This window comes from Megalobrama amblycephala, linkage group LG9, assembly GCF_018812025.1.
Source record: "Megalobrama amblycephala isolate DHTTF-2021 linkage group LG9, ASM1881202v1, whole genome shotgun sequence".
Taxonomy (NCBI): Eukaryota; Metazoa; Chordata; class Actinopteri; order Cypriniformes; family Xenocyprididae; genus Megalobrama; species Megalobrama amblycephala.
In genome coordinates this window covers 40,845,178-40,864,522 of record NC_063052.1, presented here as the reverse complement: position 1 = coordinate 40,864,522, position 19,345 = coordinate 40,845,178, and the positions used below count along the sequence as shown (strand labels likewise).

Sequence of the window (19,345 nt, the reverse complement as noted above, 5' to 3'; positions counted from 1 at the left end):
TATGTCTATATAGTTAATTTTTAATTTAAATTTTAGTTATTTTATCACATCAAGTTAAACTAAATGAAAATGAGAAATGTAAGTTTCAGAAAACGTTTATTTAATTTCAAGTAAAGAAAATGTATTTTTATCGTTTTAGTTAATTATAATAACCCTGATTTGTAATATATATATATATATATAATATATATATATATGAGGGCTATTGTAATTAACTAAATAATTATACTAAAATATTATACTAAACTAAATGAAAATAAGAAATGTTGTAATTTTTTTGCACATATTTTACACGTTTATTTTTTATAGTTTTAGTTGACTACAATAACTGATTATAATTGTCTGTTGTAATAACCCACAGTCTGCTGAAATGTTAATATCACTTCCAGTTTATTTTTAACACTGTAAATGAAAGGTTGAGCATTTTGGGATGTCGTATTACATGCAGTATGTTCCGTTGCGTTCTGCACATTTTGGGAATGTAGTAGAACATCAGGATATTGATGCACTGAGAACAGCTGCAGACGGTATTATTACAGTAGAATATGCTGATGATGCATTAACCTCGTCTCTCTCCTTCAGGTGGAGGCAAGCTGGCATCGTTACCGTGGAGACGAGGTGTCACGACCCGACGCAGCCGCTGCGTGGCGTGATGTTGGAGGACTACAGCAGCTCAGACTGTGTGTTGACCATCAGACACGCGTCTGGCCATAACCTCCGTCTGTGCGCCTGTACAGGACGTGACTGCAACGAGCGCATGGTGCTGAACAAACCCAGTGAGGACTCGGAGTTAGTTATAAGTGAGTGTAGATGTGATGTTCCTGTGGTTTCCTGTGCAAAAATGTGCTATAATATAGTTTATTTTTCATGTCATCAGGTGTGTATTTGTGTACATATAGGCATTTAATCTCTCTCTCTCTCTCTCTCTCTCTCTCTCTCTCTCTCCATGTGTTTGTGTAGTGACTGCAACAGAAAAAAAACCGTTCAGAATGCCTCAGCTCTGTAAGTTCTGTGACTTTGAATCTACGGAGTGTAACGGCACCGGCGTCTGCGAATCCTCCTGCAACATCACGTCCATCTGCGAGGATACAGAAGAGGTGTGCGTCAGTGCCTGGTGCGTCAACGCTGCTCCTTCTGTTTGATGTCTCTGTGTTTTGTATCATGATGAATCTGAGCACAGCTGGAGATACTGATCTCTTCTGAATCTCTAGAGGCCAGTTGTTCAAAAGTAATCTAATCGCATTTCAACTATCGTTCAGCTATTGCTCAAAACTTTTTACGAAGATTGGAATACCTTTGATCCAAAAAAATCTGGATTATACTGATCCCAGAAAGAAGGGTGGATTACAGGAACAAAAATGTAATTAAACTTGGTTAAAAACAACATTTGTATCATGTAATATACACACAATTATTTTACATAATTAGTTTAACTGTTAACTAATATTTATAAGTAGACATTAGGCTACATATTAAGACTTTTAGCAGCCTAGAGTAAAGTCCCCAAACAGCTGTAAATATCTAACAAAAATATTATATTTAATTTAAAGTGTTTTTTCACTGTTAGTAAACTACATTGGCACAATCATAAGAGATGAAACAGTCAAACACTACGTTCACACGGCAGGTAAATGTGGCCCAAGTCTGATTTTTCTCTGTTTTCCCCATGACAGTACAAACCATCCTTTTCATTCCTATTTGTGCCACTTCCATATGTGCTACTAAATCCGATACAGGTCAGATGTAGACTTATATACCGATATTCGGTAATGCGATATATCGCGATAATGAATATGCACGATATTGTTATCGTGGGCACGTCAAAATACCGTAAATAATTATTTATTACCAACTATTAAAATATTTATAATGCATTTAAGAATACTTTCCCCATCAACCGTATAAAATGCACATCACCGCTGTATTCTGCGTTCAGATGTAAACAAGCCCAGCGTGCATGAGAAACACATGGCAGAAAGGAGACGCGCTGAATGAAAGTGCACGTTCACTCTCTGACAGCAGAGGGTGCTGATGGAACAGCAGAAATACAGCGGTTACCCCGGAAACGCCGCAAACAAAGCAACTGCGCTTGTGAAGTTTTTAAAATGCTTCAAACATCCATTCAGTTTTTTGTAATCTCAATGTTGTTCATCACAGCACCAAATACTTAACGACTTAATAGACTATTTATTTTCAAACTTAAACATTTTTATATTTTAATCTGGACTACAACATGCCCTAATGATTAGAAATGTTCTGATTATTTATTATTGTTCAGTAAAACTTTAAGACATACGGCTTCATTAGTTAACATGTTAATTCATTATTACCAAACTGACCATGAAAAATACTTAAAGCATTAATTATTCTTAGTTAATGTTAATTTATTAGTTACTGTTTAATAACATTACTAAAATCAAAAGAACTTATTTAATGAGCCTGAAATGATCAGTCGTTTCTTAAAGGATTAGTTCACTTTTAATTAAACTTTTCCTAATAATTTACTCACCCCCATGTCATCCAAGATGCCCATGTCTTTCTTTCTTCAGTCGAAAAGAAATTAAAGTTTTTGATGAAAACATTCCAGGATTTTTCTCCTTATAGTAGACTTCAATGGGCACCAAACAGTTGAAGGCCAAAATTACACTTTCATTGCAGCTTCAAATTGTTCAACACGATCCCAGATGAGAAATAAGGGTCTTATCTAGTGAAACCATCGCTAATTTTCTGAAAAAAATTGAAAATTATATAAGTTTTAATCATAAATGCTCATCTTGAACTAGCTCTCTTCTTCTTCTCCTCTATTAGAATTCCAGCAGTGTAGATGCTGCTAAGCGTAATACTGCCCTCCTCAGGTCATAGTTTGAACTAATGGTTATATACTATTGAACTAGCATATTGCATATAAAAATTAGTTCAAACTTTGACCTGTGGAGGGCAGTATTTCAATTTTTTTCAGAAAATGAGCGATGGTTTCACTAGATAAGACCCTTATTTCTCATCTGGGATCGTGTTGAACAATTTGAAGCTGCAATAAAAAAAGTGTAATTTTGGCCTTCAACTGTTTGGTGCCCATTGAAGTCTACTATAAGGAGAAAAATCCTGGAATGTTTTCATCAAAAACATTAATTTCTTTTCGACTGAAGAAAGAAAGACATGGACATCTTGGATGACATGGGGGTGAGTAAATTAACAGTAAAAGTTTAATTAATTTTTACGCCACTCGAGATCAACATTCGTCACTATTCTGCGCTCATTGGAGTCTATTAAAAGATTTTACATACCCAACGTTATCAAGACAGTTGTGAAATGTGGCCAGTAGAGGGCAGTGATGAGTCAGAACTCGACAGCTCTATAATACAAGCAAAACATGAGGGCTCGTATTATAAAAGTTTCAAAACTCTGCTCTCTTTTGTCACATCATTGTCTTTATTTTTTAATATTTCCTGGGCATCATTTCGCTGGCTTCCACGGCAGATCACACTATAAATAACCATGTAATCACTTACTTCCATATGACAGTGCATTGTGTGTTGCCAAGTCTGTGATTTTACTGCAGAATTGGGTTACTTTTTCACTGTTCCCGCGGATTGTTTTGCAACTCCGTGGGTTGAAGCGATCGCACTAACTTAATATTTAACCCCCGAAAAGCAATTTTTACCGGGATGCCCCACAGAACGTGATTGGGCTAGTTTTGGACTTGTTTTGAGAAGCGATTGGCTGCATTTTGTGGTAAAAACCAAAACAACCAAAAGTTGTAGCACTAACAATCCAGACTTGGTAGTCTGAAAAAGTATGTATCTGGATCAGGGTGATCCAATTCAATATTGCTTTGAGAAAATGGATTACCTGATCCTGGATAGCAGAACATGGGATTTCCAAATCCAGATCATTCGAATTAGAATTCGAACTAGATATACAGGGTTCTCTCGCTTCATGAAAGTAGCTTCATTTGCTCTCTGTTTAATATCAGCTCTATTTCTATGAGCTCTCTGAGATCTGAATGACCGTATCTTGACCTCGACAGCGTTAATCAGGAAATGGCTGCACTGTGATACTGGAAATCCCGTCTGACTTCCAGACGATCCTGCAGGAAATAGTTCCAGTTCAGACGAACTCTGAGAGTGAAAAAACACAAGGCCAGAGCGATGGTGACGTGACAGAAAGAGTTAACTAGTGTTATTATTAGTGACTGATAAACAGATAAACTCTGGTTTTGAGTAAATGTTGTGTAAAAATAAAAGATAACTGTCTCAGCAGTGATCATTGACTAACCCATATGTGGTGAAAACTAGTTTCTATAATGCATAATGTTTTTTATTTTATATTTATCAATGACAAATTTGAATGTCGAACAGTTTTGATGCTTCATGTTCTTGTGGAAACTGACGACTCCTAATGTCCATGTTGTGTTTCAGGAGGAGGAGTGAAGGGAAGGCGCTCATCGAGACGGTGTGTCACAATCCAGCGCTGAAGTTTCGCGGTCAGTATCTGACGGACTACAACAACACCAGGTGTAAGATGAAGAAGGTGAAGGGGATGGAGGACTTCTACATCTGCTCCTGTAATGCTGAAGAGTGTAACGGCCGGCTCTTCTTCAATGGAGGTGAGGCTTTTCATCCAATCCATGGAATCTTTTCATTCCACAAAAGGTTCTTTATAGTGGAAGTTTTTACATAAACATTTGTGAATAAAGCAGCATTTCCTTCCCGTGTGTTCAAGAGAACAAAATCATCACTTCCTGGGAAATTGGCGCAAAATATGAGTCATAAAACTGTAAATCGGGCTCTTTTTCCCTCCATCATAAATGAGTTTGTCTCAGAGCAGCAATAACACAATAAACGCTGTCATGTGATCTAGTGTTCGGATGCTGGTGTTCTGATGACAGACTTTGTCTCAGGCATTTCAGAACCACCAAACCAACATTTGAGATTCTGTGATGCGATTGGTCCGCTGGTTAGTCCAGATATCCAATCACAGCCTCTGATTAGGCAAATGAGTTTTTGCAGGATTTATTCGTTAAATGTGTTCCATTGTAGTTTATGTGCATGTCTGCATTATCGGATCAACATTTATCCTCTTCAATTGAGCGCACTAGTTCTGTCAGATAAGTCAAGACACTTTCTTGACAAAATTAAAGGATTAGTTCACTTTCAAACAAACTTTTCCTGATAATTTACTCACCCCCATGTCATCCAAGATGTTTTTATGTCTTCAGTTGAAAAGAAATGAAGGTTTTTGATGAAAACGTTCCAGGATTCTTCTCCATATAGTGGACTTCAATGGGCACCAAATGGTTGAAGGTCAAAATTACAGTTTCAGTGCAGCTTCAAACGATACCAGACGAGGAATAAGAGTCTACTCTAGAGAAACCATCGGTCATTTTCTACAAAAATACAACTGTATATGCTTTATAAACACAAATGATCGCCTTTCACATGCTTCTGCTTTCCGTATTCTTCAAAAAGTCTATGCTGTATGTCCTACGCCTTCCCTATTCTACTTACAGGAAAAATGCATCTGGCGCAGCGTTAATTGCGTAAGTAGAATAGGGAAGGTTTAGGACATACAGCATAGACTTTTTGAAGAATACGGAAAGCGGAAGCACGCACAAGGTGATAATTTGTGTTTATAAAGCATATACAGTTGTATTTTTGTAGAAAATGACCAAAGGTTTCTCTAGATAAGACTCTTATTGCTCGTCTGGTATCATTTAAAGCTCTTTGAAGCTGCACTGAAACTGTCATTTTGACCTTCAACCGTTTGGTGCCCATTGAAGTCCATTATATGGAGAAAAATCCTGGAACGTTTTCATCAAAAACCTTCATTTCTTTTCAACTGAAGACACAAAAACATCTTGGATGACATGGGGGTGAGTAAATTATCAGGAAAATTTAATTTGAAAGTGGACTAATCCTTTAATTACTCACCCTCATTATCCAGGGTCACAGTGATTTTGCCAAGACATGTTCCTGGATCAACATTCCAATCAACCAATCAGATTTGAGGGACAAGTTTACCATTTATGTCAAGTTTAGGCTTGCAACCAGAGTTAGGTGCTTCTACATCAGTGTTATTCACCTATCTTTCCCCTCTGATTTTAGGGATAAGTTATGGTACGGTAAGGTTTAGTTCCAAAATATGGAAAAATATGTTGATCCAGGAACATGTCTTACTTGGCAAAATCACGGTGACTGTCGTTCCACACCCGTAAGACCTTCGTTCATCATCAGAACACAAATTAAGATATTGTTGATGAAATCTGTGCGTTATCAGCAAGATAATTAACACTTTCAATGCTCAGAATGCTCCTTAAGACATATTTAAAACAGATCATGTGACTACAGTGGTTCAACCTTAATGTTATGAAGCAACAAGAATACTTTTTGTGCGCCAAAAAAAACCAAAGTAACGAGTTTACTCGACGGTATCTAGTGATGGGCGATTTCAAAACACTGCTTAATAACCCTTTAAGATTCTTTCCTGAATTTTGAAAGTGTCCGTCGGGTAAATGTTTCTAGACTCTCATGTGGCTGCTGTGTCTCTGTGGAGCTGAATGTTCAGACGTGTGGTTTCCTGTCTGTGTTTAGAGATCACAGTATGCAGAAGATGTTGTGTGTTATTTGTGTGTGTCTGCGCACGTGTGCGGTTGTGTTGTGCTGCTCATTGCGGCGTGTGCACAAGGAAAGCACCACTCACACGTTTTTCTTTTGTTTTCTTTTTTCCAGAAATGGCTGGAATCTAGTTTTAGACTTGTAAACAGGAAGTCGCATCATGTGATTCTGTGAGGAAACTTTTGATGCCGGAAATATCTGTGATCAAATCGTCTAAATAGCAATGATAATGATGTTCTTCATAGAGATTTTTGTCTTGTTTTCCAGTACAAATATCTAAACATTCTTAAATCAACATATATTTGAGATGCAAAATAAGATTTTCTGAGAGACGAGGACAAATATCTGCCATGTGCTCAGAAAAACCATCTTGTTTCTCTTTGAACTGGGTTTATTTTCTGACCCCACTGACAGATATTTGTTCTTGTTTTAATCAACATCTCAGAAAACAAGACTTCTTATGTCATTTTGCATCTCAAGTTGATTTAAGAATGTCTAAAATAATACACAGACTATGAAATAATATTATAAACACTTGTTCACACCAAAGACTATAACTATAATGTTTTATATGAATCATTGTAACTCTACAAGAACATCAGAGTCACACACAGCTGTAACGATAACGACACTTTTATCATTGAAATCACCTTTTTTTCCAGCTGATGAATGATAAAAACACTGACAGCCAATCAGAATCCATCCTGCTTTGAGCTTGAGCATTTAAAGAGACAGACGACAAAACTGCAGCAGCTCTTATAATAAACAGAACGATTATCCCAGGAAGTTAAAATATATTAAATATGGAAAAATTACAACTTGTTTCCAAAGCAACATTTCAAATCTTCAAAGTACTAAAATAAGAAAAGACAAAAACACAACTAAAATTAAAATGAAAACAGAAGATATAAAAATAAAACATGAACAACAATAATAATAATAGCATCTCAGCGATACTAAAATAACAGTTAGTGAGGAAGTCAGTTTGGAAACTGTGATTTCAGCAGTTTTTCACATTAATGACACATTAAATATAATGCCTTCCCATGTCCATAATTACAGTTTAACCCTTGTGAAGCTCTTCGTTCGGGAAGTACACTCAGACTGTTGGGGTCATCATTTTTTTTTTTTTTTTTTACAAATGTAATTTTACTTACTTTATTGATGTTTTTACTGTACATTTGTGCACTTTCTGCACTTTACAGAAGCAGACAGAGTTTCTTTAAGTGCCGAACGGAAGAATCTCCTGACGTTGCTGCTGCTCGTTCTGGTTCCTTTGCTGATCGCGGCCGTCCTGCTCGTCTCGCTCTTCTACTTCGTCTGCGTGTGTCGGCAGCAGAAATGCAAAGTGCCCGCGACCAAAGGCATGGACAGCGAGACCTGCGCCATCATCATGAGCGACGACAACCGATCCGACAGCAGCTCCGCCAACGCCAACAGCCTGAACCACAACACGGAGCTGCTGCCCGTCCAGCTGGACGCCGTGGTCGGGAAGGGCCGCTTCGCTGAGGTCTTCAGAGCCAAACTCAAGCAAGCCAGCGAATCCCCCCAGACGGTGGCGGTGAAGATATTTCCGTACGACGAATACGCCTCGTGGAAAACCGAGTGGGAGATTTTCTCAGACGCGGAGCTGCAGCATGAAAACGTCCTACAGTTCATAACCGCCGAGGACCGGAAAACGGCGCGGCAGTACTGGCTGATAACGGCCTATCACGAGCGAGGAAACCTGCAGGAGTTTCTGTCGCAGCACGTGATTGGCTGGGACGAGCTGTGCCAACTGGGTCGGTCGCTGGCGAGGGGCGTGGCTCACCTGCACTCCGACCGGACGCCGTGCGGACGAGCCAAAGTGGCCATCGTGCACCGAGACCTGAAGAGCGCAAACGTCCTGGTGAAATCTGACCTCACCTGCTGTCTGTGCGACTTCGGCCTCAGCCTGAGACTCGACAGCTCCACGTCTCCTGAAGAACTGGCCAACAGCGGACAGGTGAGAGGGTTTCCATATGATCACAGGAGTTTTTGAGCTCTTTACTTTAGGGGGAACAGCAAAAGTCTGAGATGTAACTCAAACAACAGTCCAATTTCACCTAAACTGAAGAGCTCTCCTTAAAGGGATAGTTCACCCAAAAAAGAAAATTATCCCATGATTTACTCACCCTCAAGCCATCCTAGGTGTATATGACTATCTTCTTTCAGACGAACACAATTGGAGATATATTTAAAAATATTCTGGCTCTTCCAAGTTTTATAATGGGAGTGAATGGGGGCCGAGATTTTGAAGCCCAAAAAAGTGCATCCATCCAATATTATAGTTAATAAAGTTTTAAATATGGATATGTTTCTTACAAAAACCCATTGCTTCACTTCAGAAAGCCTTTATTAACCACTTGGAATCTTGTGGATTATATTTATGATGGATGGATGCACTTTTTTGGGCTTTAAAATCTCGGCCCCCATTCACTCCCATTATAAATCTTGGTAGAGCCAGGATATCTTTAAATATATCTCCGATTGTGTTCGTCTGAAAGAAGATAGTCATATACACCTAGGATGGCTTGAGGGTGAGTAAATCATGGGATAATTTTCATTTTTTGGTGAACTATCCCTTTAAATATCAGATCAGAGAGATAAATCCAGAGAGTACAATTCACAAAATCAAGCAGGAAAATCGCAAACCTAAAAATCCTTGAGTATGACAATGGTTTGGCAAACATCAGGACTGAACAAGAGCAAAAGGCAGTGAGAGGTGAGAGTGTCACGTGTACAGCCATTTAACAACAGAGGAGTAATCTGGGGTTGAAATGTCGCCCTCTAGTGGTGAAATGAAGGACCTTCAGAAAAAAGTATATACTTTTATATGTTTTATACACATACATGCATTTATATGTTGTATATATATATATATATGTGTGTGTGTGTGTGTGTGTGTGTGTGTGTGTGTATAAAATTGTGTTAGATTAAGTAATAAAAAAGTATACACTTAAAATAAGTGTTTGTATATATATATATATATATATATATATATATATATAATCAAATATAAACAAAAACTATATTTATATTTAAAATTATATAGTTATAATAAGAATATAAATATATTCTTAAAAATGTTAACATTTTGTATAAATAAGTAATGATTAAAATATTTTAAATTACACATATTTTAATATTTTATATACGTTAATGTTCTATATTAAATTACATTTTAAAATATTTTAAATACAATAACCATTATGTTTACAGTTAGTTTTCAGAGAGAATTAAATAATGTTAAAGACTGTAAAAGAAAGTGATATATGTTTGAAGCACATGCTCAAAAATTGATGATGACAGAAAGATCAAAGCATTATATTTAAAGAGGAAATGACACGACACAACATTGAACTGAAAGTGCAAGACGAAAAATCTTCTTTTTCTTTCATTTAGAAAATAAATGAAAGTGTTTCATTATAAACTATAATTGTGTTTTGTTTTTTAATTCTGTATAAACAAAATAAAATATAACAGTGAGACTGATATTCTGCTGGAAAAGAAACATTTCAAAATAAAAGTCTGTAGTGTGTTTTATATTCAAATGTTCAGTATGAGTTGATTCACAGACGCTCTGTTTTCTGCTAATGATCTGATGAAGGACGTGTTTTCTGGTGTTGTTCCTCAGGTGGGAACAGCGCGATATATGGCTCCTGAAGTGCTGGAGTCCCGGATGGACCTGGAGAACATCGAGTCCTTCAAACAGGCAGATGTTTACTCCATGGCTCTGGTTCTGTGGGAGATCATGTCCAGATGCAGCGCCACCGGAGGTAAGAATGGCCCATCAAAGACCCTGAACAGTGCTTAGATTCAACATTTAACACAAACACACATACTGAATAAAGAAGGTATGAAAGTTCTTCATAGATCTGACCTGATCCCAATACAATTTTGAAGATTTATAACTGATGTCTGTGTGTCTCCGCAGATGTGCGGGAATATGAACCTCCGTTCGGGAAGCTGAAGGAGCATCCGTGTGTGGAGAGCATGAAGGATGACGTCATCAGAGATCGACTGAGACCGGAGATACCGGCCAGCTGGAGCAACCACATGGTAAAGCCCGTTTTTTTTACACAGGTCACATAATGTGCACTGAATTTGATTTGCATTAATCAGTTGTTCCACAAGATGGCGACACTGGCCTGGGCCGTTGTTTCACAGTAGAAAACCTTACTAAAGAGTCAAAACCACAGCAAAATACTGGAACAATTGATATATGCCTAATATATCAATACATTAAATTACATACCAATAATATCCATAAAACAAGAATTTTATCCATAATGTGGGACTTTTGATTATAATCAAGCTGAAAATACATCCAGGACTCTTATTTTGAAATGTTTATGCATCACTGCTTCCAGCTACTCAAAAAGATGAGAGATAAAATATTCATCCTACAACCATCTACATCATATTACAATTTAAATATGATCATAATTCATCAACAGTAGATCATTAAATATTTATTTAACCCTTATAGGGTCTTTTTAGACCCCAAACGACGTTTGCTAAAATTTAAAAAAAAAAAAAAAAAAAGTTCCCTTTGTCCAAATGATATGAAACTTTGTACAGTTGTTAACACTTTCTAGATCTACAAAGAAAAAAAAATCGGAGTGATATCTTGTTTTTATGTTAGTGTAGAAAAAAAAGTCATACTCAGGGTCTTTGGGGTCTCCAGAGACCCCAGGCAACAAAATGTAATTTTGTAACAAAATAATTGATTTTGTTTGTTTGTTTGTTTGTTTTTTTAAATGTAATTTTATTCTGTTTATTAATGTTTTTACTTCATATTTGTGCAGTTTTTGGAGGATTTATCATATCTTTTAAATTTATATAAATAAATTAAAAAATATTTTTTAAAATAGTTTTTTATACAAAAACAGCTTTTTATGTCAAATTCACTTTATTAAAGACCCACATTTCTAACTTTCATTCATGGGGATAACATGGATAATTTGACATGGTTTAGTGTAAGATTTTTGCCCATCTTTTGGAAAATGCCATTTTAAAAGTAAAAAAAAAAATATCACTTTTACCAGTAGATGGCGCCAGAGCTCCACTATTTGCTGTTTGACTGACTTTTTTCAGTATTTTTCAGCTTGGATTTATATCTGAATATTATGAAATCACAATTATGACAATAAAAATGACTTTTTGTCAAAGATTAGCATTTTTTGCAATGAAAAAAAGTAAGTTTTTCAAAAATGTTGATTTTGAGGATGAATTCTGTCCATTTTCTAAGCGAGGTCTCATCATAATGTAACATTATTGAAAAACTGATCTTTTTCATTACAAAAAATACTAAACTTTGACAAAAAGTCATTTTTATTGTCATAATTGTGATTTCATAATATTTAGATATGAATCCAGCTGAAAATACTTTCAGTCAGTCAAATAGCAAATAGTGGAGCTCTGCAGCATCTACTGGATAAAGTGATCATTTTTTACTTTTAAAACTGCATTTTCCAAAAGATGGGCAAAAATCTCACACTAAACCATGTCAATATATCCATGAATGAAAGTTAGAAATGTGGGTCTTTTATAAAGTGAATTTTAAATAAAAAGCTGTTTTTGTATAAAAACCTATTTAAAAAATATTTTTTAATTTATTTATATAAATTTAAAAGATGAGATAAATCCTCCAAAAACTGCACTAATATGAAGTAAAAACATTAATAAACAGAGTAAAATTACATTTTTTTTTTTTTTTTTTAAAAAACAATTATTTTGTTACAAAATTACATGTTTGTTGCCTGGGGTCTGTGGAGACCCCAAAGACCCTGAGTGTACTTCCCAAACGAAGGGTTAATTCAATCACAGCCTTTTAAAGTTTAATAATCACATTATGCCATATTGTATTTCCCATAATTAAGACTTTTCTTATGTCCATGTAAATTGAACATGTGATCAAACTGAACTGAAGTCTTTCTAAGCACCCTGTTGATGTCACTGAGGTTCTGACATCATCATCTCTCTCTCTCTCTCAGGGCGTTCATCTGCTGAGCTCCACCATCGAGGAGTGCTGGGATCACGACCCCGAGGCCCGTCTGACGGCGCAGTGTGTCGTGGAGCGCATCGGTGACATCAGCAGCGCCGTGATCCCGCCCCTCAGCTCCGACGTCAAGAGCACAGAGGATTCTGGGAACGACCAGAAGTAGAGCCCGACCACGATCACCTGATAATGGCCATTTCAGACAGACATGTGACACATGCACTTTACAGGAAGAGCTGCACATGAACATTTACACTCGTCAGGACAGTACCGGTGATTTCATTTAGCTACAGCTGATACACTGCAAAACATGATATTCTTCCTCAGTATTTCTGTCTTGTTTTTCAAACATCTAAACTTTATTAATTCAAAATAATTTTACTGGAGAAGCAAAATACTGGCTTTTTTGCAGTTTATGCAATCTAATATTAAGTATCTAGAGCACATTTATGATGCAAGTTGCTCGTTATGTATCGTAAGCTTCACTGACGTGAAACGGTCAAACAGACGAAGAGGAAGTGGATATGAAAAATATTCAGAAGCAAAGGATTCTGGGACATGTGAACTCTGCAAGAACATCCAAGAGACCCAGTGTGAACTTACAGTATTATAAAGCCAAAAAACCCTTCATGTTCAGGATGATTATAAATCAGATCAAATCCAGCTGATTTAAGTGTTAATTATAGGAAAATAAGAGAACTGTGAGCCAAAGATGATCCGGATTAAACGGATGAAATATGAACTCTGCTGTATTTGACTCTCTCAGGTGAAGCTGTTTATTAATGTGAATATATCTGAAGACTTTTATACACTCGTGCCTTACAGATCAAAGACTGACAAGCGTCTCTTTCAGATGAACGCTGATGATCAGTTCATATTTGATAATGAAAATCTGATTCTTCAGCATATCAAATATCAACAACATCCAGTTTATAAAAGCAACATTTATATAAGAAAAGCACTTTTTTGTAATACATATGTAATCATTGTGTAAATTTGTCTGTCATCATGTTAAGTCATAAAAACATTGATTATTTGTGAATATGATTGTGTGTGTTTATGAAGCACATTCACACTGCAGCAGAATACAGTGATTTACGATAAAATCAAATTTAACTCAATTCATGTTTCTGCGAATGGTTCATCAATGAAAGTTAGTCTACACACAAAAAAAAACATCAATCCCTTCTATTTTTTCAGTCAGCTCTCATATAGAGACACTTTTCACCATTAATTCCTGATGGACAAAATTAAATAAGTAATACAGTATGTGTCCTGTCCCACTCATTAATACGACTCTTGATCTTTATTATGGATTAATTAAAGGTGTATATAAATCTGTCCTTCAGCCACCCGTGGGATGCTCTGTTCATTCCTGTTTTACAAAGACCAAGAGACCTATTATGTCTTTTATGATGAACTCTTACAGATGAACTCACAGATGCCTCAGTCTCTATAGCACCTCTAAAAGTCTCTGATATAAAGACCTTAGAAATTTAAAGGGGATCTATATAGGAATTACACAAAATAGGTACTGCAGTCCAAATTTAAAATATTGTTTGCCCCGCCCCCTCATTCAAAGACGCGGGTGGCCAGCTTGAGGACACGCAACAAGAGGGAGCGCAATTGACAATGAAAGCTGAGGAGACTTACACACTGTAAACTGATGAGTTGATTTATCTGTTTTAATATGCTGTCATTCATAGAGATATTTAGATGGATGCAGAGGCTTTTTAGGTCGGGTAGAATCTGCGATTCTCTGACCCAGTTTGTTTGCTGGTTTCTATGTCTACAAAATGCAGCGTTTCCGCCAACTGGCAACCTGTGATGTCGAAATACTATTGGATAAACTGGCGGTTTTGCACAGACCAAACAAAGACAGACATTCCGACACGGAACTCACAGTTCAAAATAGAATGTCTGGCTGTAGCATTGTTTTTCTGAGAAACAAGTAGGTGAACTTAGCATGTTTCCTAAATATCTGCAAACATATTGGGGTATTTTTATGCTTTATTAAAGTAAAAATCTTACATAGAGCCCCTTTAACAGACAGAGAAATGGGTGCCAGTCCATTCAAAGCCTTAAAGGGATAGTTCACCCAAAAATGACATTTCTGTCATCATTTACTCACCCTCAGGTAGTTCCAAACCTGTATACATATTTTGTTATGTTGAACACAAAGGAAGATATTTTAAATAATGTGGGAAACTGAACAGTTTTGGGTCACCATTGACTTCCATTATAGTTTTTTTTCCTACTATGGAAGTTAATGGTGCCCCAAAGCGGCCTGGTTACAAACTTTCTTCAAAATATCTTCCTTTGTGTTCAACAGAACAAAGACATTTTTACAGGTTTGAAACAACTTGAGGGTGAGTAAATGATGACAGAATTTTCATTTTTGGGTGAACTATCCCTTTAAACACAAAATTTTAAACTCTATCCTGACACAGAAATGTATAACATTAAAATTTAAGAGTCTAAAAAAAAAAGAAAAAGAAAAAATAGATAGGCTAATACTTTTGGCAACGAACTGAAATACTTTTATGACTGAACGTATCAGCCACAATTAATTCAAAAGCGAAACTAGAAAGCAGTCCTGCGGGCATCCGCGTGACAGAATGGGAAGAATCTACTTTAGGTGCGCATCTAAAATATAAACGCAAACATGTTTCACACGCTCTCGTCTACAAACATTTTCTTTACATGCATAGTAATGGTTGGGTTCATGTTTCACCCGTGTCTAAGCGATGCTCATCAAGGTAAGCATTCATTTATTTTACTTTTGATCCGCAGTAGATTCAAAACGCATGTGATTCAAAGTTTGACCATCATACAATGAAAGTTTATCATCTGAACGTGTTTTAGGTCCTGACAGTTTAAACATTCAAGTGATTTTAAACCATTTGAGCACACGAAGATGTGAAAGAGAACTTAATTCTGAATGTGCAGCTGTTTACTGTGCGTGAACACAGACACACGTGCACACTTAATGCTGTTCTCTTCCACATCTATTTGTGCCTGATCAGACACATGCATGCAAAAAAAATGTCAAAATGCATGTAAAACATCCTCTTAAACACAATTCATTATGGCTTAATGTGTAATAGGCTATTATTTTGGATCCGCATATTTGGTCTTAAAGTGGCAGAAGCTTTTCAGAAATCTTTCACAGTGCAGTTTTGGTCATTACTGAGTCATTAACATCATTATGATTTGTGAAATCTTTCACTGTGAGGTTTTGATCAGTTAACACTTTCTTGATTCATTGACTTCACTATTCTGATTTGTGAAATGTTTCACCCCACTGAGCAAATTACGCCCAGAAGACGTCTTTTTGAGGTCTTGTCTCAGGTTGAAAAGACGTCCACTGAGGGGCCAGAATGAAAGTTTTTATGACGTCTTTTTTTGACGTCTTCTGAACATCCGATATAGACGAACACGCAGAATCACCAAAGGAGAAAAATCACAATTTTTAAGCCACCATCGTGGAGATGAGTGTTTGCTTTAGTTGGGCTCTTGACCCTTGCCTTATTAATATTAGAGTTTGTTTGGGCAGTTAACTGAGTCATAACAGCCAGACAAGTAAAGAGAAATGATCAGGTGTTGGTTATGTTTTCACGTAACCATTAATTGACCTGAATCACTGAACTCATTTAGTGCCCAATCTCTGAGTTAGATTTACATTATTGATTACAGCAGCACTGTGATTCTACAGCAGAAGGTCAGCTTTTACAATATGATTCAAATGATTTCAGAAAAGGTGTGATGAACAAAAAAAAAGTACTCATTTTAGGCACACACAGACATCAAGAATCAGCCCGTGAATCTCAACAGTGGCGACCATCAAAAAGCATGTTGCAGTGCATTCTGGGAGCCACCAATCAAAATTCATCCATGGCTCCCATCATGCATTGCTGCATGAATAAATTATGAGCTTAATTGTCTTAGCAATTTCCTTTATTCTCATATTTTATTTAGTTCTATTTATGCGACTTTTTAGTAGCTTGTTTTCTAATGTTCAGAGTTGATCTTTTTATCAGAATATGTTGCTTGTCACCGTCGTTGAGATTCACAGGCTGATTCTTGATGTCTGTGTGTGCCTAAGAGAAAGATATTTTTATCATGTGAAATCCTTTATATTATATTGATAAAGCTGATCTTGTGCTGTAGAATCACAGTTCTGCTGTAATCAATAATGTAAATCTAACTCAGAGATTGGGCTCTAAATGAGTTCAGTGATTCAGGTCAAACAATGATTATGTGAGACCATAACCAACACCTGATCATTTCTCTTTGCTTGTCTGGCTGTTATGACTCAGTTAACTGCCCAAACAAACTCTAATATTAATAAGGCAAGGGTCAAGAGCCCAACTAAAGCAAACACTCATCTCCACGATGGTGGCTTAAAAATTATGATTTTTCTCCTTTGGTGATTCTGCGTGTTCGTCTATATCGGATGTCCAGAAGACGTCAAAAAAGACGTCATAAAAACTTTCATTCTGGCCCCTCAGTGGACGTCTTTTCAACCTGAGACAAGACCTCAAAAAGACGTCTTCTGGACGTAATTTGCTCAGTGGGACAGTACCATTTTGGTCGGTTAACCCTTTCTTGAGTGCTTAAAGGTGCACTATGTAATATTTTCTGTCCGCTAAAGGTCTATTCAAAACAAAGGCGTAGCTTGATGACGCCAAATTTGAGCGCGAAATCTTGGGACATGTGGTCTTCACCTCAATGGACGGTGCAAAAGAATAGGGATAGGACTCGGGAAGAAATCATGTTTATGGATGAGATTATTAACGTTACTGTAGTATGAAGCAGAGCATGAGCGAGTGCTGTGGAGCTGAACGAGGAGCTGGAGCGATTGATCAACACACGCCTCAGCGGGACTTTTATTATGACACAGTCGCCGGCGCCGCTTCCGCTTTTCCGGTCATGAGTGTGAGGTAACGCAGCTCTGTTTATCATATTAGATACATTTGAAAGTGTTGAAAATTATGTTATAACGTTACTCTGTGCGTTCGCTCGGCGGCTGCTGTGAGACACTGTTACACACTGCAGTAAGATAGATCGATTTTACAATATCACATTAAATGCTGGATGATTGTGTTGATGAATGACATGCAATTCATTTTAAAACGTATGATGGAGAAAATACTGTATTACTGTTACTAAAAATAAAGCTGCATCTGATTATGCTATGTTAGCTACTTCACAAAATAGTGTTTTTCTCTGAGGCATGGTAAAGCATGGTACTCACAAAACATCAAGAAAATTAGATTTAAACAATAAGATTAAACATGTTGAGCAATGATTAGTTTTCTGTCTATAAATATATCAAAACAGTTGTTCCCTTGTCTATTAAAACATGTAAATATTAAAGCGTCTTTGGTGTGTCCATGGTTTCTACTAAATCAAACCGGAAAGCCGAGGGTTGAGAGTGATCAAGCGTCACGGATATTGTGTGCTTCTTTAGCTGAAACTTGGCCACAAACATGCCACGAAAGTGGATTATTGAGATAGAAGATCACCCATATTCTTTTTTTCTATTTTGTTTTTCAATAAAGCAGAACACGTGGCTGGAGAGTCTGCTGACAATGTCGATTTGTTTTTATTTTCAGGTCACGTTTGATTTCGCAAGTCTCCGTGAGATCTGTTGTGAACTCATTCTCTTTGTTGGTTTTGCTTATTTGTGAAAATGATCATGACGAACAATGTGTGAGAATTATAAATTTTATAATTTTAAATTTTTATGGTATGATGTTTGCTTAGGTGGTAATGTTTAACGCAGATATGGTATGGGAACATGCAAGATGTACACAACCAGTCAAAAGATTTTAATGTTTTTAAAAGAAGTTTCGTCTGCTCACCAAGGCTGCATTTATTTAATTAAAATACAGTAAAACAGCAATATTGTGAAATATTATTACAATTTAAAACAGCTGTTTTCTATGTGAATATATAGTAAAGTGTAATTCCTGTGATCAAAGCTGAATTTTCATCATTACTCCAGTCTTCAGTGTCACATGATCCTTCAGAAATCATTCTAATATGATGATTTGCTGCTCAAGAAACATTTATGATTATCAATGTTGAAAATAGCTATTTTTTACACACTTCTCCTCCAGGTTCTCCAGATGTTCATGTTTTTGCAAGGAAAGTTCCTGCCGATGACAGTAATCTGGTTCTGACGTGTCTGGCCACTGGTTTCTACCCCAGAGATGTTCAGATGAACATTAGATTGAACAGAATTAATCTTGAGGATCAAACATCTTCAGGAATCAGACCAAATGATGATGAAACCTTTCAGATGAGAATCAGTGTGGAGATCAACAGAAACCATGAAGGATCTTATGATTGTCTGCTCATTCAGAGCAGTCTGAACCAGCTTCAGTAGAATGGGGTAAATAAATTCAGTCACATACAGTATTTATATCAGGAGAACATGATAATGCTGGAATGGATGAATGTTTCTCACCACAAACAAATACATTTAAAGTGCCTCAACTCATTGCAACAGTTCATAGTGTTGTTTAAAAAAACATTTTTTTTTTTCATTCTACAGATGGAAAATGTTCTGACTGTGAAATGGATCATACATGGATTGTAATAGCAGCAGCTCTAGCTCTAGTTCTCGCTGTGATTATGATTGTGATTGTGATTGTATTTTTTTGTGTATTTTGAGTTATAAATGAAGGAACTGAGAGCGAAT

At 36.6% G+C, this 19,345-nt stretch overlaps 1 protein-coding gene across 1 annotated transcript in view; it reads left to right on the top strand.

The window, feature by feature from the left end:
* LOC125275928 (TGF-beta receptor type-2-like) overlaps positions 1–13,757 on the top strand; it is an 18,636-nt gene extending 4,879 nt beyond the window's left edge. Inside the window, exons 3-9 of the mRNA XM_048203279.1 lie at positions 583–800; positions 961–1,114; positions 4,419–4,606; positions 7,820–8,598; positions 10,270–10,411; positions 10,570–10,694; positions 12,632–13,757. Coding sequence (XP_048059236.1) covers positions 583–800; positions 961–1,114; positions 4,419–4,606; positions 7,820–8,598; positions 10,270–10,411; positions 10,570–10,694; positions 12,632–12,802 — 1,777 coding nt within the window. The 3' untranslated portion in view covers positions 12,803–13,757. The remainder of the gene's footprint in view (positions 1–582; positions 801–960; positions 1,115–4,418; positions 4,607–7,819; positions 8,599–10,269; positions 10,412–10,569; positions 10,695–12,631) is intronic.
* Positions 13,758–19,345: the final 5,588 nt, after the last annotated feature.